Here is a 22,744-nt window from a genome sequence, read left to right as displayed (position 1 = left end):
AAGATAAAAGTATATTTGAAATTACCCTTTTACTCTCTACTTAGATAACCGGGTTGCAGGTCGGTTAATGTGTGATTTTTTTTAACAAGGATTCTGATTCAGTTTGGTTCGGTTTAAGTTTAGATTGTATGTTTTCATTTTTTTAGTCATAGGCATTTAGTGTATATATATACTTAATTTTATATTTAACTTCTCACTTTTTATTCAAAATATTTATAATGATGATGTACATGGCTCAAGATCATATAAAACACTATGTAGTAGGCAATTTGAGTGGACAAAATTATTTGATATTCACTTAAAATGTATGTCAAGTTTTGTCTTTTATTGTTTCATGAATTAATAAAAGATGCATCTAATAAATAAAAATATATTTATATTTAATAATACAAGAAGTAATTTTAAATATATAATAAATAAATTAGATATAATAAATTCAGTGTAAGAAACTATATTCTGAAAATTAATATAATATTATATATAATTAGTTAATCCGATAACAAGATCTACTTGGTGTTTAAAAATAATAATATATACAAGACAAAGAAATCTATATTTCTGAGTAGTAACTACCCCTATTAAGTTTGTATGATATCTAACTATATATATAATAAATAGATTATTCTTTCTTTGCACTGTCAAAAACAGTAATTTTAAGAAAATGTATTAAAAAGTACAACAAAATTCAAAAAGAAAAACAAAAAGAGAAATAATATATGTTTTATTTGTTAATAAATCAAACACAAAGTTAAGAAAATTTATTCTATTTACTATCAATGTTAAATTAGAAAAAAAATTGAAAACAAAGTAAAATAATAATATTTTCATGATTTTGTTTTCTAAAAAATGAAATAAATCTATGTTCTGTAAACAAATGGACCACATGTCACTACTACAATCTAATAAAAAGCTTGTTAATAATATAATTTAAGGTTATTGTATCCGGATAAATATCGAAAAATGTCACATATTGAATTTTTAAAAATCAACCGTAACTCCAAAACCAATATAAAATTAAATAATTAGATGACATCAATAAAACTAACAGATTAAAATATTTACACCGCAAAAAGAAAAACATTAGATAGCTTCATTATAATCATCACAACAAGCTTATTGAGAAGTTTAATCTAATTCCAAGTTTAACATAAAAATATATTAAAAAATAACTATAAAATAATTATTACAGCTTAATACAAAACTAATCTCTTCAAATATAAACAAAGAAAAAAACAAATGTTAAACAATTTTTTTTAATAAATACAATTTTTCGCGCGAAACCTGGATTAACCCCTAGTAAAAAAGGAAATACTAACAGCTTTTCTGATTAATATTCCACACCACGTTGGATCTATAAACATCCATCAACCATTTGTGCTTCTTCCTCTTTTTTCATCATCTTCTCTCTCTCAAGAACAAGAGTTTTTTTTTGTTTCTTTCTGGTCCGACTTGTGTAGATTTCTAGGTATGTCAGAGATCTCAAGGCTGATGCAAGAAGAGGTGACGTTAGGTGAGGTTTCAGACACGAGAGAAGGCGAATTTTCGGACGACAAACTAGTGTTAGATATATGTCGGAAAAGGAAGAGATTAGATGAAAAAGAAGAAGAAGTTGTGCAGAAAGATAAAGACGTATTCAAAACACCGACTTGTCCGGAGAATAGAATCCCTGAGGTCAGAGAATGCCCACCGGCGCCAATGAAAGGAGGTAAGAAATATTCGGTGATGCACAGAGGTAAAACAAAGTCGTGCCGGAGAAGCTTGAGTTTCCCGCTGGAATATACCGTCAGCTCAATTATAACGGATTTGTAGTGGACAATAATTAAAAGAGAGAGATATTAACATTAGTTTTTATGATTTTATTATGGCCATTTTTAGATCAGGTTTGGAATATGATCTGAACGTCTTTTTCTCATATAGACAAAAAAAATACTTGATTAAATTGGTATTTTGTTTTTAAGAATTCTTGATTCTTGAATATAGTTTTCTCTTTCGAGATGGTGATGATTTTTCCATTTTTAGTTTTCTATTTTTGATGTTGACGATTTTTAATGTATGTTAATTCTTTCTTTAAGATAGTTTACAACCATCTAATTGATCAAGTTGGTTGGAACGTACGAAGTGACTTTAACTTTAATTTTCATCTACAGCCTTAAATATTATCAATCATGATTTATCTTGGTTTTTAAAACTATAACAAAAAAACTAAAGTTACAGCAAAAACACATAAAAATGATTGTAAAAATTTTATTTTCTAAAGCCCCATATTTTTAGATGTAAGAAATTTAAAGCTACATTCATTAAAGGTAAATCAAAAAATCCTACGGAAGTAAATTTTCAACAGTTACAGCCCAACAAATCACCCCATTATAAGTATTTTGTTTCTAAGAGTTCTTGATTCTTTTTTTAAGAGTTCTTGAGTATAGATTTCTGCTTCGAGATGATGATTATTTGTCCTTGAATTTTTTTTCTTCCTTCTCGTATTTGCCGTTTTTCAAACAATATATGTATGTTGTGTTTTTCTTTTGTATATTTACAAGTTTTTTTTTTCTTTTTTTTAACAACCATCTAATTGCTCAAATATGTTTTGCATTATCTACTAAGACTCAAATTACTCGTATGACATTTCAACGTAAGTGAAGTGCACATTCAGCTAGCTAGCATTAGTTAACCATGGAACAAAACCAGTAACGTAAGCTACATTACATATTTGCTGACAGTATACACTCGCAATGAACGAAGATGATATTGTTAAGTTAAAGTTATGCCAAAGAAAGAGAGAAACAATCAAAAGTGGAAAAAGGTGAGAGAAGCATGAAGAAGACATGACAAGAAAAGAGATTGTTTATAGAATTTTATGAACGTTTTAAGAGGTCCAGGCCTTACTTAAGTTGCTTCGAATACTATGAAGTTGGAACATCCAATGCTAACTTTATCAGCAAAAGCCTACGGCGTGAACACTCAACCGTCTCATGCCTTAAGCTTCTTATTTTTTCTTATGGATCTTGAAAATCTTTTTTGTTTAATATTTTCTTTTTAGGTTCGTTTCTATCTTTTTGTTACCGTTTCGTTTCGTCTCTGTGTTACTCTCTTTCTTTTATGTAGCTTTCGGTTTTGTTGGCCTGTCACCTCATTTGTTAATTAATTGACCATTTATTAATTTGATTGGAGCTTGAATGAAACGTAATGGTCATTTTTTTATTAACGGAAAAGGAAAAGGAGATGGGTAAGAGATCTATAATCCGCACTTTGCCTAGTCGAAAATTAAATCAAGATCACATTATAAGCTTATAGCTAAATATCTATCACTGACTTAGAGGACGAGTTTGGTTGGGTTTGTTGAACGCTATTAAGCACCTGTGGATACGTGTTGTCCTGTCTATGCTGGAATATAGGATCAGTTCTTGCCCAGCCCGGACTTAGAGAGTGGTCCTTGAGCGGGCTTGTCTCTGTGTCTCAGAGGAAAGTATTGGTTCAGGCAACCGTATGAAACAACTTCATGCTAGCGTCGTGTCCCTCAATCTCCGGTTATCCGGTCTCCCCATATGCCTATCTCGTTTGTGCTCTTTCTCCCGACTCTTCAAGTGTTGTATCGATCCTTGTTGCCCTGTTCGCTCTAAGGCATAACGGTTTTAGGTTCGATTGTCTTTTGATTACATGTTTTTTAAACTTTGTTGCCATGTAATCAATCATAGAAGTCTTACAGTTCGTGTCAATATCTTGTAAACCTCAAATGTTCATTTTCATAATGATATTTACCTTTTAGAAAAAAAATATATATATATCTATCACCATAAATTTCACACTGACTAATATTATAAGTTATAGTTTGTTTGTTCTTCTTTAACAAGATTTCTTAATCCAATTCTAGATTAATCATAAGATGTTTGAACACATTATATCAATCCCATAATAGATAGAAGATGGTTTTGAAAACCCAAACTTCTAATAAATAGCAAATTTAGGGTAGAATTGCATGTAGAAAAAGAATGTGATATAAGTAGGTTGACATTGATACTGGCTATATGATCAGCTGGTTTGTATAATTGATACTGAGAAAACCCTTGTTTTGTTTCTCTCTCAATGTTGGTTATTGTTTTTTTTTTTTAAAGAAATTCTATTATTCATTTCAACTTTTTATAAAGGTGGGGAAAACCCAAAAAAGATCTACCAGACCCGACATATCGCCAACGGCGCAACTACCAAACCTATCTTAACTCGTTACCCAGCAACACGTTGCTACTACTTCAAAAATCAAAGAACAAGAACCATGCTGCAAGCAATGAATTCTGTCCCGGAGGAATAATCTGTTTACGGGCCAGATGATCTAATCTGAGTCTCACTGTCTGCTGAATTTCTCCAATAAGAGTACATGGAGGCTTCTCCACTGCTGAGTGGATTCTCTTGTTTCTTTCCTTCCAAACCAAATACACTACAGCCTGAAAAATGAGTCTAACCATCATGGTCACGTTGCTATCTCTCGATGGAGCAACCAACCACCTCAATACATCCTCAAAACCACGTGGGGGGGGGGGGGGGGGGGTTGAGATGTAATCGAGATACAAAAAATGTCCAGACCTGATTGCTATACGCACAATCGAAGAACAAATGCTGACGATTCTCTTGATTCCCGGCGCATAGCACACAGTTAGATGGTACCGTCAAGCCCCATCTCAAAAGCTTATCCCTCGTAACCATTCTGTCTCTTGCTGCAACCCAGATAATGAAGACATGCTTCGGTATTCTCCCTGAGAACCACACTGCCTTATGCCAGAACACTTCTACTGGATAAGGATGCAAGACTCTCCACGTTTCGTTTGCTGAGAAAACACCTGTACCCCTCTCAGGCTCCGGGTACCACACGTACTTATCATCCACTTCAGAGCTAATAATCTCATGTGCATTAGGTAGATGGTTATTGCTTTTTGATTGCACATAACCAACGTTGTCTTTGTCGTTTACTATCTAACTTATAATGCATTATGTATATCGCACTTTTAGCTAGATAATATAGATGTACATATTGTATATATGTTCACAGAGAAATATGAATGTTCGCGAAAATAAATATTTGTAAATTTTAAATATAATGTAAGTATGTAACATATTATATTTTAATTATCATTTTTAATTTTTAAAACTAAATTTATGTTGTCTTATATATTTTCTCTACAATTAATTGTAATATAATTAAGATTGCTTTCATAATTATTTATATAATATTATATGTATAATAGGAATATTATCCATATTATAATATATGTTTTTAGAAAAATGATTTTCACTGAAAAAAATTACATTCATTCAAAATAATAAAAATACTTTAGTTCATCATAATGATTTTTAATTTCGAATATATAAAATATTAACCCAAACTTTTTTAAGAAATAAATATAATTTATAAATAATTATACATAATTTATAAATTCTGATAAAGTGATTTTATAAGAAAGGATAAATGATTTTATAAGTTCTAATAAATCATTATAAATATTTTTTTTTATTTTTGTAAATGCTTTTAAATCATTTGTGGGTTTACAAAACATCAATAATTATTATTATTCGTTATATCTGAATATTATATTTTGTATAAGAAATTAAATCTATTATAAAATGTATATAAAATAATAATTTAAAATATCTTTTACAGTTTATAAATGATAAAAATGAATTAATGAAACATTAAATACTCTTTAAACAATTTCTTGAAATTAGTTATCATAAATAGAGTTTATAATATTGCATAGATTGTTTGAAAACTGATATTAATTTTTTGAGTTAAATTTTATTTTAAAATCTGATAAAAATAATTAAAAAATTAAAATCTCAAACTAATCAAATTATAACAATTTTAAAATAGTTTATCTATAAGCTACACGTAATCACTCATCTTAGCATTTAGCTAATACAGAGCCCAAAAAAAAAATATATTAGGGCTTGTGTATAGCCTAAATAATATTTAGCTAATAGGCCCAAGTAAATCCTAGGGTTTTCCGTTTGTATATAAAAAAGACTTTTTCTCTGAAGTGATCGTTTGTTTTTGCAGCGGCTGGAGGTCGATCTGAGAAGAAGGTAGCCTCTCTTTCTCCTTTGTTATTACCTTTGTAGGTTACACAATTCGAAACTGATCTGTGAATCGTTTTTGAGCTCATTGCAGAGAAAACAATGGCAGCACCACAAGTGAAGACTGGTTTGTTCGTTGGTCTGAACAAAGGACACGTTGTCACCAGACGCGAGTTGGCTCCTCGTCCTAACTCTCGCAAAGGGGTAATTAATCTCTCGCTTTCACTCTGGTGTTTAGGACTGTTTGTCTGAAAGATACGGTTCGATTATTTCATGTTTGGTCTTCTTACAGAAATGAGCTGAGATCTTAATTTAATTCTTGAGCCATTCATGTCATAGTTTAGAGCTTGAATCTACACCTTGTCTTAGTTAGAGTTAGAGTTTTTAGACAAATAGGTGCGTCTTTCCTAAAGATTACTTGGTTAGGGCTTTTGTCTGTTCGATAATTTTATGTTTTGTCTTCTTACTGTAATGAGCTTACTTTGATTCTTGAACTTCGAAGAATATTGAAATCTACATCTTTTTTTGTTTTTGACATAATTGTTTTGGATTGTTGCGTATTGTAGAAAACGAGCAAGAGGACGTTGTTCATCAGGTCACTGATCAGAGAAGTTGCTGGATTTGCTCCCTACGAGAAGAGAATCACTGAGCTTCTCAAGGTTGGTAAAGACAAGAGGGCTCTTAAGGTTGCTAAGAGGAAGTTGGGTACCCACAAGAGAGCCAAGAGGAAGAGAGAGGAGATGTCTAGTGTTCTCCGCAAGATGAGGTATATGATTTTTTATTTTGACTTGTCTTTTTATTACTCTCAGGATGTTATTTTGCTTAGAAAGAGTGTTTCTAGAGGCTTGCTGAGTTTTGTTTTTTGTCTTGCAGGTCTGGTGGAGGTGCTACTACTGAGAAGAAGAAGTAAACACTTTAGTCTTCTCTGTTATGGGAGCTTTGTTATGTTTGGAACTCAAAGTTTTGGTTCGCTCTTGCAAATCAGCTTTATGCTCTAAAAAACATTTTGTGTTTGTGTTTTGTTAGGAATATCGATCAAACGTTGTTTCGCTCTGTTTCGTTTTCTCATTAAGCTTCTCAAACTTCCTACTTTTCCCTCTTGAGCCATTATTCTAATTAGTCTTGATAATCGTTGCCCGATAACAACCAATACTTCTTTACTCTACACATGACAATGTAAGCCCAAATAGTTGAAACATGTTTTATTATAAACCAAATTCATATACGACTATTTTCAACTATGCTGTCTTCCCAAACTTTATACTAAAATTTAATATATTTTTTGGAACTGTCTAAAAAATAAATATATTATACAAATTAATAGCCAAATTTCAAGAACATGAAACATCAAAGAAAAATTAAAGAGTAATTGCGTCTGGTGAAAAATTAGTCAAGAATGAAGATTCCAAATCAATAATAACTTAGATTATATTAGATGAAAAAATGAATTTTTGAAGTGTTTTTGTTTCTGAAAATGATGAAAACACAGCCAATTAAATTTAACCTAGATTTTTAAAATGACTAAATGAGAAATATTTCCTTCAAAATTATTTTTGATCTATGTTTTTAAGGTTTTTTGATCCGACCAATAACTACACGACCTATTTTTGTCTATGGACAAAATATGCCTTAACCTATTTGAATTTGTATCATATAAGGAACTGTCCATTGTGTTTTGGATGTGGACTACAAATAGATAATTTTCCCATTTAACATCCCTAGTTGCATAATCAAATGTTATTTATTGCGTCTTACTAATGTGAAAACCCGGCTGATGTCGACTCACATGTCCAAAGTTAGTTAATATACGTTTCTCTTTATAAGTAAGTTAATAGCCATCAAGAAATTTCAACACATGCTTCTACAATTACTTTAACCATCGAAATTTTCCCATCATATGCTTTTGCTTTCAGAAAAAGAATCTGAAAGAGTAATTGTAAATGCGAAAGATGTGAAGAAAAACCAATTGTGAAATTATACACAAATCAATGTTTTTTAGTTATGGTCACATGGCTCACATGGAAGTGAGTTATTATGCACATGCTGTAAAGTGAAAGCTGGTATATCCTAATATGCTGGTCATCGTTTATATGCCTAGACCTTCGCAGAAATAAATACATGGATGTGCCTACATATGTGTATATGTATATGCACACAAATACATATACTATCATATCAAGTGACAAGATCTAGCTTGGATTTCTGAGCCACATGCTACATTTCTTCTGCTGGGGATTCCTTATATATACTAATATTTTTCTTTACAAGTTACAAAATCCTGTATATTTGATTTTATACTCACTCAAATTGTTTTTTATTATGAAGCATTTGTAATGACAGTCACAATCATTTAAGTGGAAAACTGAGTTGCACCCCAAGTTCGAGTAATCCGATATGGCAGCTCTAGTAACCGATTTATCAATAATTCTGGCCACTCAGTGTTCAAAAACAAACATTAATATTCAGTTAATTCAAAGTAGATGTTAAATGTTTAGCAAAAAAAAAGTAGGATGTTAATACGAGAAAACAAACAACTTTTAATACCATGACCAATTCGACGATTATTGTGTTTAGTAACTATTAGAATCAAGATAGCTAAATTATGGCAGATGTGGCATGATTTTAATGCGACTTAGCTTTTTAGGTTTGAATGTGCTTTATTTGTTCCATATTGGTGAGAAGTCTTGGTATTTGCAAAAGCAGTCAATCATCTAATTTTGATTCTTTTCTTCACTGTGAACCAATCCCTCCTCTTCTTAGGAACCAAATGTTTATATTCGGTTTTGCTTTTAGATTGGTTTACGAAACTGAATGTCTGTAGTAAGTCGTAACCAAGAGAGAGGTGAGAGAAAGTTCTCTCCAGAGTCTCTCCCCCTCTGTTTATTCTAAACCGTAGAGCGCCGCCGCTGTTAAACGATTTCTCTCGCGGTGGTCGGCGATTCTCTGTCTCCGGTCACCGCGGGTGGTGGTTTCATTGTTCGTTCTCGTCTCCAACCCAAGACGTTCTCCCTTCGCTTCTCTCCTCTTTGCATGGTGATTCTAGGTTCGAGGAGATACTCCACCGGATCTGTAGAAATCAAAGGCGTCTTTGTATTCTCGGGAACACCGGCGAGGCGAGATGAAAGGGAAGACCTTCGAGTGCTTTGGTTTTTTCCTGTAGTCGCCATCTGCGCTCGGATCTGGGTCAGATCTGAGATCCGAGACTCGGCGGAGCCCCTGATGCGTCGCTGCCGTCACGCTCCTGCCTTATCGTCTCATTCTAGTTGGTCTATTCTATCGGCTTGCTCCAAGGTAGTTGTAGAGCTTCTCCGCTCAGTCTCTGAGTGTAAGGTGGTTGGGAGACGCACCACTGAGGACCTCTTTCCAGTAGTCCTAGAGATAGCATCCAGACTCTCCTCAGGTGTTTGATTGGGCTTGCCTTCCAGCTACCGGCGTCGCTTACTAGGGACTTGAGGACATCCCGATGTAGCGTCTACAACCGCTTCAAGGCCGAGCTCCTTCACTTCTTTTGGGTCGTATGTTTTAAAGGGTCCTTGACTCTTTATGTGCTTCATGTCCTTGAGCCAAAACTCCGACAGTCTGATTGAATGGCCCCGTTGTCTCCGCTGTATCTTTTGTGTCGCGTGACCGGATGGGGAGCATATTATACCGCTTGCGCTTGACCGTAACTTGAGCTTCACCTTCTGCAGCTAAACCACGGGTCTCCACTACATCGTCTATTGAGATAGCCAGGGTCTGTTTCTGTCGACGTCCTCCTCCAGTGGAGCTCCGGAGTGTGAGCCAGCCGCCTCCGTCGATGCCTGCTTGGAGCCTCTTAGGTGAGAGCTCGACTGAACCTTCCTTCCGGCTATTCCTCTTGTTTTTAGCAGGTTTATTCAAGCTTAGCAAGAAGGTTTTGGTTAGGGAGTCTAAATTGTTGTCTCTTGGTCTGTATTGTCTTATTAGCTCAGGTTCCCTTTAGGTTGTAACCTGACTAATTCACCTAGGGTCTTGGAGGTTTTTTAAAACTTTTTGCGACCTCTTTGATCCTGAAATGCTAGTTTAGCAGTCCTTGGTTTCAATTCATTTTGTAACCGAACTTTCATTCTTTTCGAAGTAATGATATTTACAATTTAGCAAAAAAAGAAACCGAATGTCTTAATTTGTACTGTGAATATAATGCTTCAGTCCTAATAATATACTTCTTATAATTGAAGTAGTCAGTAAAACTTATTTAAATTGCTGATTTCACTTAATAGGATAAAGTAAAATGTATGAAAATCATAAAACAATAAAAATCTAAAAGCATATGATATCCACAAAAACCAATTGTTTTTGCTCAATTACTTTTATTACGTTTTTACATTATCGTTTATAAATTAAAAATTGATGAATGGAAAAAAGTAACTAGTAAGTAGAACACTGGAACTAGGGAAGAAACTCTAGTGATGACCAAATCAGTAGACTTGAGAAAAAAAATTGGTCAAAACTTGAGAAAAATTTCTTCTAACATTTTTTTTTTTTGGGCAACTAGATTTCTTCTAAGTTCTAACATTTAACAGCGAAAAATGAATGACAAGCCGCAAACATACTGAAAAAAATAGCAAATATGTCGCCTAATGAGCGTTGCACACGCGTCCCAAAGCGCGTCAAACTGACACCTTAAGATAAAAATTCTCGTTCCGACATTGATTCTCTGCTTCTGTCCTTCTAAATGTTTCATCGTCACATGTAAGAAAATCCAGCCGTCATCTCAGTTCTATAGATTACATTTTCATCTAATTATTTAAAATCTTTTGAACAAAAGTATTTACAATCTAATACCCAAAACGAAAAAAGAACACTCAGTAAATCTTTATAAATACAGGAATATTACAGTTAATCAAACATTGAAGCGCAATAAACTTTTTCTGAGATGTAGTTTTTGCTATTCTGGTTTAGAACAGAGGTTAAGCTGGAGATGTACAATTAGCTATGGTGAGAACTTTCGGAATCAACTCTGTAGTTATTATTTCAAGAATAGTTTCTGGCAGAATAGTTAAGTTCTATCATAATGATAGGAGGAGGTTGATTAGCTCGTTAAAAATTCATATTATATCATTTACCTATTTAGTTCATTGTCTTTCAATTATATTTTATTCAAAGTCGAGAGTGGAGAAGAGAGCAAACTAGGAAGAAACCTTTTGACCAAAGCGGTGTTTTGTTTTTGGGAGTTTCTGTAAAATTTAATGAATAACAACGCAAGTATATTAGCGAGAAATAAAACTGACTCATTCAACATACCATGATTTAAATAAGACTGACAGATATAGGTCCATCTAAGACATTGAGACTTGATGGTAGTAAGTAGTAATCAAACTCGAAAGATAACAAAGGAACAACTTGGCAAAAAGAACAAAGGAACATACTCAGACACACCCAATAACTTAAGCTACGTACCTAGAACCATAGATGGAGAACAAGGAAAATCTTAGACAACCTAAACTAAAGAAAAAACGTAAAACAAGACAAAATTAACCTAATAATTAGTAACTAGGGTTTTTCATCAATAAGTACCCTCTAGTTCTTTCTTTTTTGGCTGAACTTAACTAGATGAGCCAAAAGTAGAAAGATCAATCCAGGAAGAGCAATTACCATTGACATTAACCCATTTGTAAGGATTATCTTCAACTTTAACGGAAGAAAACTGCGACGCTAAAGCAGATGAGATCGACGTAGAAGTTGTCCTCGGCGATTCAAAAGGGTAAAACCCATTTGAAGATGGATCAACACAGCTCATAAGCGAGCCACCTGAAGTTCCCATGTGGACTGACCTCAAATCTTGACTCAGTCCTCCATAGTTCAATAAACTCATGTTGTTATCTGTTTTTGTATTATCTAAGAGATCTCCTAGATGGTGATTATAATTAGGATTCATTACCCTCCCTGGATATAAAATCTGGCTCAAGATGCTCTCATGGTTTCCTCCGTAGTTCGGGGAGAGAATGGCGTTGATTGTGGATGCATTCCCCGAGGCTGCCGAGGAGAAACTTGTGTTGTTGCTAGTGGCGGTGCTGTTGTTGTTGTTGCTACTGCTTTTAGTATGCCTGTTTCTCCGGTAGCCACCACCGACGGGAACGTTGCGGAGGGAACCGCCACGCGTCCAGTATCTCCGACAGCTTTTGCAGAAGTGGCGTGGCTGAGTGAGGCTGTAGTTGTTGAAGTAACAGAACTTGGTGTTGGTGGATTCGCATCTTGGACATTTCAGTGCCGCTTCTGGCATTGCTACGTTTGCTTGTCTTGCTCTGTCCACCATTGATCCTGGTCGGATCGAGCCGCTGCCTCCGCTACCATTGGACTGTGGCTGAGGACAAATACCATGACCCCCTGTGTCTGAGGCTCCTGCGCCACCCTGGTTATGATTGTTCGGAGGAGCCTACAATAATATAACAAAAAAGTAAAGAGGAATTATTGAAAGTGAACAAGCATATTCAAGAACATGCTAAGCAAGAAGAATATTTAAGATTACTACTCTTTTTATTTTGACTCGAAAAAGGTTAACCATACTGATTCCTAATTAAGCAAGAAGATTTTTGTGTGTGGTTTATTTTGCTTGCTTTGAATTAAGAATTTTCTTGTTATAGTTCGATTCGCAAATTAATTACAACATGTTATTCATAAGCAATAATAATATTGTATCTCCTGTTTAAGAAGGTTGTATATATGGAATATTAAGAACTTACTTGTTGCCAGTTGGATGAATCAGGATAAGCTTGGATGGAGAAGAAACCCATGGTTGTACTCTCCTTTTTTTATTCTTCAAAATTCTTAAAGTATAGTTATATCTATTCTTTTCTTTTATCTTCTCTTTTTGTTTGTGGGAGATATAGGAACTAGATCTAGTAGAGGAATCAAATCAAGGATAAAATGAAAGAAAATGAAGGAAGAGAGGAGAAGGTTGAGTATTAGAATGAAGAGATGGTTAAAATTTAGAGTGGGCGAGCCTTTATATAAATTTATGTACATACATGTGCATATGTGTATACAATATTTTGTATGGGGATATAAGAAAAGAATTGTTATATATGTAATTATTAGGGTTTGTGTTCCAAACGGGGTGGGACTGACGTGATTCTTTTTGGTTTCTTGGTTTAGTTATGGTTTAATAGTTTCACATATATGTATATAAGTATATTTTCTAAGTACATAAGCTTTTCATTTTTTTTTCTTGTAATCCACACGTTTCGACCGAGATTTACAGATCAAAATCAGCATTGTCTGACTCGCGATTGTTTTATTGATATTTAATTTCCATATTATAAATAGAAGTATTTTCTTGACAAAAGATTTCTGTAGAGTAGAATATCAAGTTAACAATTTAATAAACTTAGTCTCATTTTGGATGCTTATGAAAATTGTTGTTATGAATCCATGATAACAAGGAAAAAATATTTTGTTATCCATCAGAAAACCATTCAAAGACAATGATGTAACCGAAATGGATGAAGTCCCTGAGTAAAATTGTAAAGTTAACCCTTGTCCCTTAAAATAATTGACCACGATTTGTATTTGTCTAAGATTGATTCAACTAAAAGAAACGAATTATATCTCGTTAAGCGTACACAATTAATTTATGTGTAGACTGATCCGAATATAATACTATGGAGTGAATTTAGGAGACGAAGGTATTATGTAGACCGCATTTCGAGGTTTTAAATAATGATTATAATAGGATCGTTGATCATATAGTAATGATTTAGTCTAATTATTTAACAACAAAAAGAAGATAAAAGAGATTGAAAATAGGAAAAGTAGGTAAATTGGGTGCTTTGGTCGTTGGACGACAGCCGAAGCATCGTGACCGGTCCATCATGTTCTCTTGCTTTGAGTTTTTTTCTCTGTATGGCAATATCTATCCGTCTCGTAGATGTGATTGATCCTCGCGCTCCCTCGAACCACGCGACTCGTAGTCTCTCCATCTCCCTATACGTTGAGGTTTGGGCCTTCGGTTCACTTTCCAAGGTTTCTTTTCAAATGTTTGTACCTACCAAGCAAAAACATTCCTCGCATACTTCGATAGATTTTATACTGTTATAGATCGCCTAGTAAAACTACAAACGAACAAACAAAAACTAGTTTGCAGATTTGAAACATTTGTTCAATGGGTTATGCGTTAGACTATAGAATCTGAGCTGTCACAAAGAAAACTAATTTGGTAAAGCCATTTGATGATGTAAAATAAACAAATAGTTCATTGTCTTCGGTTTTAGAGGTATGTAAAATAGAAAAATAGTTCAATGGCACTGGTTTAGATTTAAAAAAAAAATACACATATAGTTCAATGGATTTGGTAAAGCCATTTGATGATGTAAAATTGACAAATACTATTCCACTAGTGGCTTCGATTTAGATGTATGTAAAATAATCAAATAATCCTTTTCTTTCTCAACTCTAGACAAATAATTCAATGGCATTGATTTTGGATTTTATGTAAAATACACATATAGTTCAATGGCTTTGATTTTTGCAATTTCAGGATCACAATAGAATGTATATTACGTTCCACAATTTTCATCAACTCAATTTTCTTAATCGCTATATATTTATCTGCTATCAAGTTTACATGCATATAAAAATATGTTGTTCATCAATACTCAAGAGTTAGTAGACAACAAATATATAACTATTTACATTGCTTGGTCCTGAACTTCTCATGATCAAGAAGCCTAACCATGAGCTTCTCGAACCTCTTCCAACTTACTATTGGCTAAACAACCTCCAGGGCCTTTTCAACCCTAATCCACCGTGGGCAATTATACACGCGCTTAGGAAAAGAGTGAACAAGCAATGAGATTGAGTGTTATACCCATGAAATTTTCGAATGAAGCAGGCAAAGATCTTCATTCTTTATCCCAAAACACCAGATTTCTTCAAATAGTAAAAGTCAGGATATGTATGATATAGGTCTTCTTGCTCTTTGGCTCCTACAAAATTTACAGTAAGAGCTGTTATGAAAGAATTATGACACAAGTTATCTGTTTCTTGATATAAAAAGGAGAACATTCCAGGTATACATAGTATTAGCTCACTCAGTGGCTGTGAGAGGGGGGTATCTGACCCCAATAACTTTTCAGAAATTAATTTAAAGCATTAAATAAGTTCAATATGCCCTATTGTTTTTAGCATATATACTCTTAATTCATTGAACAAATTTACTTATGGCCCAACAAAAAATTTCTCTGCATCCCCCCCTGAGCTCACTCATTCTTTCCAACCGGTGTTGCATTTGGGGCAGAGCATTTTATCCGTTAAATTTGATTCGATCCGTTATTTATTTCGATTAGATCCAAAAAAATTAAAGTTTGGGAGTAAATCAAATACTAAAAATCAATATCCGTTACAAATGAAAAAATCACAACTACTAAAATTTTAAGAACTGGATATCCACTCCGTTACGACAACTATATAAATACATATATATATATATATATATATTGATTAAATGTAGAGTTTTAAATGTATGAGTTTATATAATTGTTATTTTAACATATAATTTAATAAATTCTATTCACATTGTTACTTATAAAAGTTTTAAAATAAAAAAAAAAGAAAAGAAAAATTTATGATATCGATAACTTTTTCTTTAGTTTATCTTTCTTATAACTAGTTTTAAAGTTTACAAACATATAGTTTCACTGCTTCTTCTATTTTTATTTTATTTATCATGGAATAATATTTTAAAGAACAAAATTATCTTGATTTTTTTAGATTATTTGTATTAACTAAAACAAAATGATATATCCGTAAGTATTCGTAAATATCCGCAAATATCTCCATATTTTACGGATATTCGGTTTTCCGGATATTCGTATTTTTCGGAACAAAGCAAATCGAAAAATTTGATATCCATAACATACGAAGCAAATCAAAAATGCCTCCAAAAATTCGGATATCCGATCTGTACCCAGCCTCAGTTGCGTGTTTACTTAGTTTAGGTAGTGAGGCAAGCATGAGAAGATATGCAAAATATTTGAAAACCTAAAAGGGGCCAAAAGTGCAATTAGATTTTTGAACTGTATAATATGAATCAATATAAGTCGAAGCCAAAACTAAACATCTAGACACGGAGTTATGAAATTATGCTCTACATTCAAAAGTTCAGTGGTCAGAGGTTAGTTAAAGTCAAATGCACCCAAGCTAAACATATACATCACATGTATTCTTCCTATTTCTTTTTTTTTTTTTAAAAAAAAATAATTCTTCCTATTTCTGATTAAGTCAATAGTGCAAGAAGACATAAAAATTCGTTTACGTGAACCAACCACACCATATATGAGCATGATGAATCAATAGAATCGGTTCAAGCAAAGATTTACAGAAATTGTTTTAATATTGAGTATTAAGTTTTACCACAATACCATCGTTGACGAAAGTCTTGTTTAAAAAAGGCGTTTACGTGGTGAACGTCAACAACACTGTAGTTTAGCTTCGATGAGTATGAACCGTTGGATTAGTTTTGGATCTTTATACACCGTAGAATAAGCTTGCGTTGTCTGTCAGTTGTCAAGAGTCAACGTTACATATCCCACCACTCACTGTCACTGTAGCTTACGGATAGAGATGTCAATTGGGTTCTCTCGTCCCGTCCCGTCCCGGACCGCTGTGGGTTTGTCTTCGGGCGGGACACGGCGGACCTGTCCCGCGCGGGATGCGGTTCTGAAAATAGTTGCCCAATCCCGTACTGCATTCTTTGTAGGCCTTCGTGGGCCGTCCCGCATGATATCGGATATTACGCTGTTTACTTTTTTCCTGCACGAACAAACATAAACAAGAATGAGTTACTGCAGGAACAAACACCAAACAAGAATGACTTGATCATAGCAAAGTCTATTTCATTCACTTAAGACAATTTTTTTATTGTGTGTACGTATATGGTCACAATACCATGAAGAATTTTAATTATTAAGCACAATGCGTGTACGTATACATGTCTAGGACAATTTGATTATCAAGAAACAATTTAATTATCAAGCACAATACCATGAAGAAACAATACGTGTACGTGTAGCTATGGAGATTAGTCTTTTAGCTGATATGTATCATTGTTATATGCATATATAGATTAGTTGACAAGGCTGTAACTACATATAGCTTAGTCTTGTTGCTGACTTGATAATAGCAAAATCTCTTTCATGTTATCTTAACCAAAACACAAATGTAATAAAGCAAAACACAAAAAATCTCGCATTGTAATAAAACAATTCATAGTACTAAAAATAAAATCAATCAACTTAAATAAGAAATCTCATATTGTAATAAAGCAAAACACCAAATCAATATAAAGCAAAACACCAAATCAAACTTTGATCATCTTCATCTTCCCCATTAACGATGGACTCAAATGATGGTAATTTCTCTTTTTCACCATCACCATCGATTTCTTCATCTGCAAATATCAGAAACTTCCTTTACTTAGGATAAATGATAATGGTAATTTAAAAATAAATAAATAATATGAGTTATTTGCTATATGCATAAGATTTGTATCCCTTGATCCAATTCCTAGTGCATATCAGAGCTTGCACATTTTTTGGAAATAGACGGCTCCTATATTTATTCAGAACTCGCGATCTGAGACCTAACTCCTAAGATACGTGAGTGGTAAGGGTTTTCATAATTTGTTAATATTTTTAATAAAAATTTAGAAAAAATATAATTAAACTTTAAAACGCCAAGGAAAAAAAAATCTCAAACGACAAACAAGCATAAACATTCTCCACACATGAAGCTTGTGGTCCTGAAGCCTCCTTGTTCACCATAGGAGGATCTTCATGACCAATAACACTTTGGTCTTTTGGCTGCTCAAAGGAAAACGGAATAGGCGAAGGCGGCTTTGGCTGCCCGGTAGAAGAAGAGGTGACAGCATCCGGGAGATTCAAGAGCTTCCTCACATCAGGACGTCTTAGTGCTGCACACATTATATACACACACAATATGTCACATCAAAACTCTTTTATCTCACGTCTCAAGACTCTATGGGAAAGAGAGAGGGGAGGGGACTTGCCTAATCCATACCCAAGAGTAAACAGGTTGGAAGTGAGCCAGTAACAGAACAATGCCTGCCCAACAAAAAATCATTGCTTATTATCAACATCAAAGAGTCAAGAGAGGGAGGGAGAGTAATAGTTACCTTTTCAATGCCCATCAGAATTGGAATAGAGAGAAAGGCAATGATTCTTGAGAATTTCTTCATAGTTCCAGCTACTGGATTCCCTTCCATACCTTCCTGCAAGTTCGACTAGAGACAGAAAAACAATACAAGACTTGCTTTCAATATATATTAGGTCTGAAGATAAGGACTTGTAAAAAGCTCCTACTACCTCCACCATAATTATGAAAGTGATGGCGGTGAGAAGTGGCAAGATATATGTAGTATATGCAGTGGTGAGATCAGTAAACCAAAGAGTTCCACCGGTTTTAAATGACGGTACTTTCTCAGCCATGTTCCTGATATGTATGTAGACAAAAGCATCAATCATTGAACGCACAGAAAAACAATGATAGGAGTCAAGTGAGATCAAACTAATCTTACAGCGAAGAAAAAGCTGATGAAGATGGGACAAGCCTCTCAACAGATTTCCTCTCAGTTTATTTTTGCTTCAGGAGGTTATGGACTTGGATCCGTTGCATCAGAGAAGCTCCGGTGGAGGCTTGATGAAGCAGAGAAGCTCCGGTGGTGGCTTGATGAAGCAGAGAAGCACCGGTGGTGGCTTGATGAAGCAGCGAAGACATAATCAAGAAGCAGCTTAGGGACACTTGCTCTGATCACTGGAAAAAAAAAATTCACTTTCAATAACATATTCATCACTTTCTAAATCAATGTTGTTTACACTTACCATCAAAGACATAAGCTTGGATTTGGCTCCTAGTGTTACTAAGTTTGTAAACGCATCAGTAGTCTTTTAAAACACAATCATACTCACATACTAATCGCCTTTTCAAACAGACAAGTAACAGTTAACAATAAAACCATAAAAATTTCTAATAGAACAGCTCATACAGTTTCAAACATCAAGCCACGATAAAAAACAGAACATGAACTAAACATCAATTAAAATCGATTAAAACCGAAGCTAAGCTAAGCACAATCACACTCACATCAAGAACAATTGACTTAATATCAGATTAAGAATCATCATGTTCAAATGGACCATTTTATCATTTACGAAGTACACATGCAGAGATTGTAATCAAAAGATAAAGTCTAGAATTCATGAGAGAAAGAAAATTTATACCTTTTGGTGGAACGAAAAGGAAGAGAAGCTCCTCTGCTGCAGATTGAACACGATGTGGTCACCAGAAGCATTGTCGCCTGTCGGACATCGAATGGCCATCGTCGGAGCTCCATCTCTTCTCACGGCCATCATCGGAGCTCCATCTCTTCCCACGACCATCATCGTCATCTCTTCCCACAGCCTCGTCGAAGCTCCATCTCGTCCCACTCTCTCTTTCGTTTTGTTTTCAGGTGACGAAAGCAACTGAAGCGTCTAGCGATTCATCTGGGCCTTCCCGCGGTTGTTACAGGCCGTCCCGCTTTAAACCCGGTACTGTGCAAGCCCCATCCCGCAAAGCCTGCTTTTTTGCGTGTCATGAATTCCTAGGCCCAAACCCGCCCCGCACCAAACCCTTACGGGCCAATACCCAGTTTGACATCTGTACTTACGGAGTTACGAAGCAACCAAGAAAATTACGTTAAGAATAAATAAATTAACGAACACAACATAATTTGTTAATAGGTTGTATTCAACTAAGAGTTTCTGATGATTTGTATTAAAATGACAAATTCAGTGTTATTCAAATGAGGATTTTAAAAAATATTTTCAAATCCAGTGTTATTGAACTTGTCATTTTAACAAACACTCTGATATCCACTGTTATTGAACAAAATTTAAATTAGAGATTTTAGAATGCTTTAAATGTTTTTAGGATGTTTGAGAGAAATTTCTTAGTTATAAAAATAAAAATCTAAATCCCATAGTTTTAGATGAGATTCTAGAAATATTTTACAAAAATCACGTCAAATTCTAATAGTTTCTTAAAATCATCTAAAAACTCACTAAAATCAAATCAATTCAAATTTCATATTCAATACACCCCCTAAATATTTCAAAATCATTTCATAGATTACAAAATCGAGAAATAAATTACAAAAAAAAAAATATAAGAAAAATCAAACTAAACTAGAAGCATCAGGTAAACCTTGACGCCAATCATCATCTCTATTGGCCGCAGAAACTCGACGGTTACCGCCACCGCTGCGATTCACGTTACCGTTACCGTTAACGTTTGCTTCTGTCTGTTTAACGGGGACGTCTGCTCGGCATATGGGACAGTTGGGATGATCTTTGAGCCACGTCTCGATACAAGACACGTGAAACGCGTGCTTACACGCGCTCAATCGCCGGATCTCTTCGCCGTCGCCGAACACCGACAGACACACGGTGCACTGGTTCCCGATCTCCTTGGGATGATTATCTTTTCTATCGGTTGTGTTCGGTGAGGGGATATCCAAATGATCGTCGGATGAAGAGCTGCTGCGGCGGCGGGAGGAGGTGGAGCTTCGGCGGCGGGAAGAACATGGAAAAGTGAAGAAAAGAGCGTATACGAAAGCGGGAACGGCGATGATTGCTACGACGGCGAAGATTAGTATGAGAGGAGTGAAGTCGATGCTCCGAGGAGGCGCCGGGAACGGTGGAGGAGGTCCGATGATGATGAAGGTGGAGTTGGAAGTGATGGTGGTGCCGGGGAAGATGGTGGTGGGAACTGTGGCAGAGGGAGTAGGGAGGACGGCTTCGGCGCCGGAGCCGAAGGTGGTGGTATTATTGAACATTATTATTGTGAAATGAAGACTGATTTTACCAAAAAAATATGAAAACTGAAGTTGGTGGGGAAAGATAATAATAGTGGAAAGTGCTTCTTACTAACTAAGTTTGGTTTGTTTTTTCCAAATTACTTTTTGTTCCAACGACGTATAGTCAAAAATATATATTTGTTTATGTGAAATGTACAAAATGATATAACACACTAGATTTACGGCATGTTTTATAATTTGATAACTTCAAATGCAACAATCACTTTCGCACATAAATCATTTCTTTGTTAAAAATAGAAACTATTTCAATAGCCACATGGTTTTATTTAGGACGATAGCATCTCTATTGTTTTTTTTTTGTGAGAACTAGCATCTCTATTGTTACAAATAGGTTTGGGAGAATTCTAATCTTACCACAAATTTGATATCACGTACACTTTTTAAAAATAATTATTTTTTATAAATGTCTTAAATCATTTATAAGTGTTTAAAAATTATTTATATAAATTTATAAACTCAAACTCCCTACACCCTTAAACAATCGTTACTAAACTTAAAATCTAAACCGTATAATATTTTTGATTAAATATATTTTGAAAAACTACATTGTATTTCAGGTAATTTTTCATTAGATTTTAACTCTATCTAGAAATTACAAATGTAGTTATTATTGTAGTCCTCAAATTTCAGAAGATAAATAATTTGCTTTGTAGTTTTAATTGCAAAGAGAATATAAAAACAATGTAAATGAAATTTGAAAATTTGAAGTAAAAACTTTAGAAAGTGATAGTTATAAGAAAAATGCAAATATAAAATAATTGATAAACATGAAATATGATTAGAATCGTTCGTGTTTAAAAAAAGGGAAAAATTTGAACCATTCTCAAACTTAACAATTTTACCAGACTATTTTTTTTCTAAATACTAATCTTATATTAAGACTAATGAGAATTAACTTTATCTGAATGCATGTATTGGTTTTTTCATTTACACGAAAAACAATCTAAACATGCATTTTAAATTAAGTTACAAAAAAAAAAACATGCATTTTAAATGGGTTGATCTGTCGAATTTATTTTTTTATTTTTTTATTTTTTTATTTTTTTATACAAGGAAGGAAGGAGGATCTTCTTTTCTTTGGTGTTATGTTATGATGATGGTACATGGGAGTAGTGGTTGGAAAATTTGGTGGTTGTCGGTTCCACTAAGATTAATTTAATTATTCTTTATTCAATGACTTTTTTTGGGTCTTTGGGTTTGAGGCGTATACAAATGTGTCAGTGAATTGAGCTTTGAAGTGTATGGAGATTAAGCCCAATATTCACATACTTTACGAACATAAACAAGCAGCCAGTAATTAAGCCCAATATGCACACACATACTTTCCACAGTTACATCTAGAGTTGTTTTTTTCTTTATAGGCCTATTCCTTTAAGCTTTACCGTACATCGCGTATCTTGATGAGGAAGATGTGGATGGAGCTTACCGGTTGGGATTTGGATTTCATGATTCGACCTGAAGCTAGTGAGAGCATCAGCATTAGGGAAACCCATCAAAAGGGTTCACAAAGTATTTTTTTATTATTATTTTTTTTCTGTTTGATTTTTGTTTTTTAGAAAAAAAAAAAAAATTATTAATCGGACCAATCGCGGGCAGCCACGTGTCGTGGGGTCCACGCTACAGTGATGATCCGGGTTCAGTGCAATGAACTCCCAAGAAGTTCATTGCTTTTGTTTATTTTAATATTTTTTTTTTTCGAAAACTGTGTGAACTCCCCAAGAAACAGGTTCACTGATGCTGATGCTCTGACCACTAGCAGAGGAGCTAGACAAAAGTTTTACCGGAGGCAGTGTA

General features: G+C 34.1%; 5 protein-coding genes across 6 annotated transcripts; 1 reads left to right on the top strand and 4 right to left on the bottom strand.

Moving 5' to 3' along the window:
* Positions 1-4,244: 4,244 nt before the first annotated feature.
* LOC125582924 lies at positions 4,245-4,978 on the bottom strand. Its single transcript, XM_048749382.1, has 3 exons — positions 4,968-4,978; positions 4,576-4,882; positions 4,245-4,436 (listed from the first exon to the last, which is right to left on the bottom strand). The coding sequence occupies exons 1-3, from the start codon at positions 4,976-4,978 to the stop codon at positions 4,245-4,247; spliced, it is 510 nt and encodes a 169-aa protein (XP_048605339.1).
* Positions 4,979-5,941: 963 nt separating this feature from the next.
* LOC106427700 (60S ribosomal protein L36-2) lies at positions 5,942-7,152 on the top strand. 2 transcript variants are annotated; one of them, XM_013868417.3, is made up of 4 exons: positions 5,942-6,069; positions 6,155-6,264; positions 6,627-6,826; positions 6,934-7,152. In XM_013868417.3, exons 2-4 carry the CDS (start codon positions 6,163-6,165, stop codon positions 6,968-6,970), a joined length of 339 nt encoding a protein of 112 aa, XP_013723871.1. In that variant the 5' UTR covers positions 5,942-6,069; positions 6,155-6,162; the 3' UTR covers positions 6,971-7,152. The 2 variants fall into 2 exon arrangements, with proteins under 2 accessions (XP_013723871.1, XP_013723872.1); XM_013868418.3 differs by having other exon boundaries at positions 5,988-6,069; positions 6,145-6,264.
* Positions 7,153-11,379: 4,227 nt separating this feature from the next.
* On the bottom strand, positions 11,380-13,832 carry LOC106427741 (dof zinc finger protein DOF2.4). The gene is made up of 2 exons (XM_013868458.3): positions 12,762-13,832; positions 11,380-12,454 (listed from the first exon to the last, which is right to left on the bottom strand). Exons 1-2 carry the CDS (start codon positions 12,810-12,812, stop codon positions 11,624-11,626), a joined length of 882 nt encoding a protein of 293 aa, XP_013723912.1. The 5' UTR covers positions 12,813-13,832; the 3' UTR covers positions 11,380-11,623.
* Positions 13,833-17,060: 3,228 nt separating this feature from the next.
* Positions 17,061-19,662, bottom strand: LOC106427734 (mitochondrial inner membrane protein OXA1-like). The gene is made up of 6 exons (XM_013868449.3): positions 19,314-19,662; positions 18,611-18,846; positions 18,399-18,525; positions 18,209-18,316; positions 18,083-18,137; positions 17,061-17,986 (listed from the first exon to the last, which is right to left on the bottom strand). The coding sequence occupies exons 3-6, from the start codon at positions 18,519-18,521 to the stop codon at positions 17,742-17,744; spliced, it is 531 nt and encodes a 176-aa protein (XP_013723903.1). The 5' UTR covers positions 18,522-18,525; positions 18,611-18,846; positions 19,314-19,662; the 3' UTR covers positions 17,061-17,741.
* Positions 19,663-20,128: 466 nt separating this feature from the next.
* LOC106427768 (RING-H2 finger protein ATL33-like) lies at positions 20,129-21,178 on the bottom strand. Its single transcript, XM_013868496.3, has one exon. The coding sequence runs from the start codon at positions 20,906-20,908 to the stop codon at positions 20,249-20,251; it is 660 nt and encodes a 219-aa protein (XP_013723950.2). The 5' UTR covers positions 20,909-21,178; the 3' UTR covers positions 20,129-20,248.
* Between the last annotated feature and the right edge of the window lie 1,566 nt (positions 21,179-22,744).

The sequence above is a fragment of the Brassica napus genome, chromosome C3, assembly GCF_020379485.1.
Source record: "Brassica napus cultivar Da-Ae chromosome C3, Da-Ae, whole genome shotgun sequence".
NCBI classification, from domain to species: domain Eukaryota; kingdom Viridiplantae; phylum Streptophyta; class Magnoliopsida; order Brassicales; family Brassicaceae; genus Brassica; species Brassica napus.
Note: the sequence above shows the minus strand (reverse complement) of the source record. Positions and strands in the feature narration are given on the sequence as shown.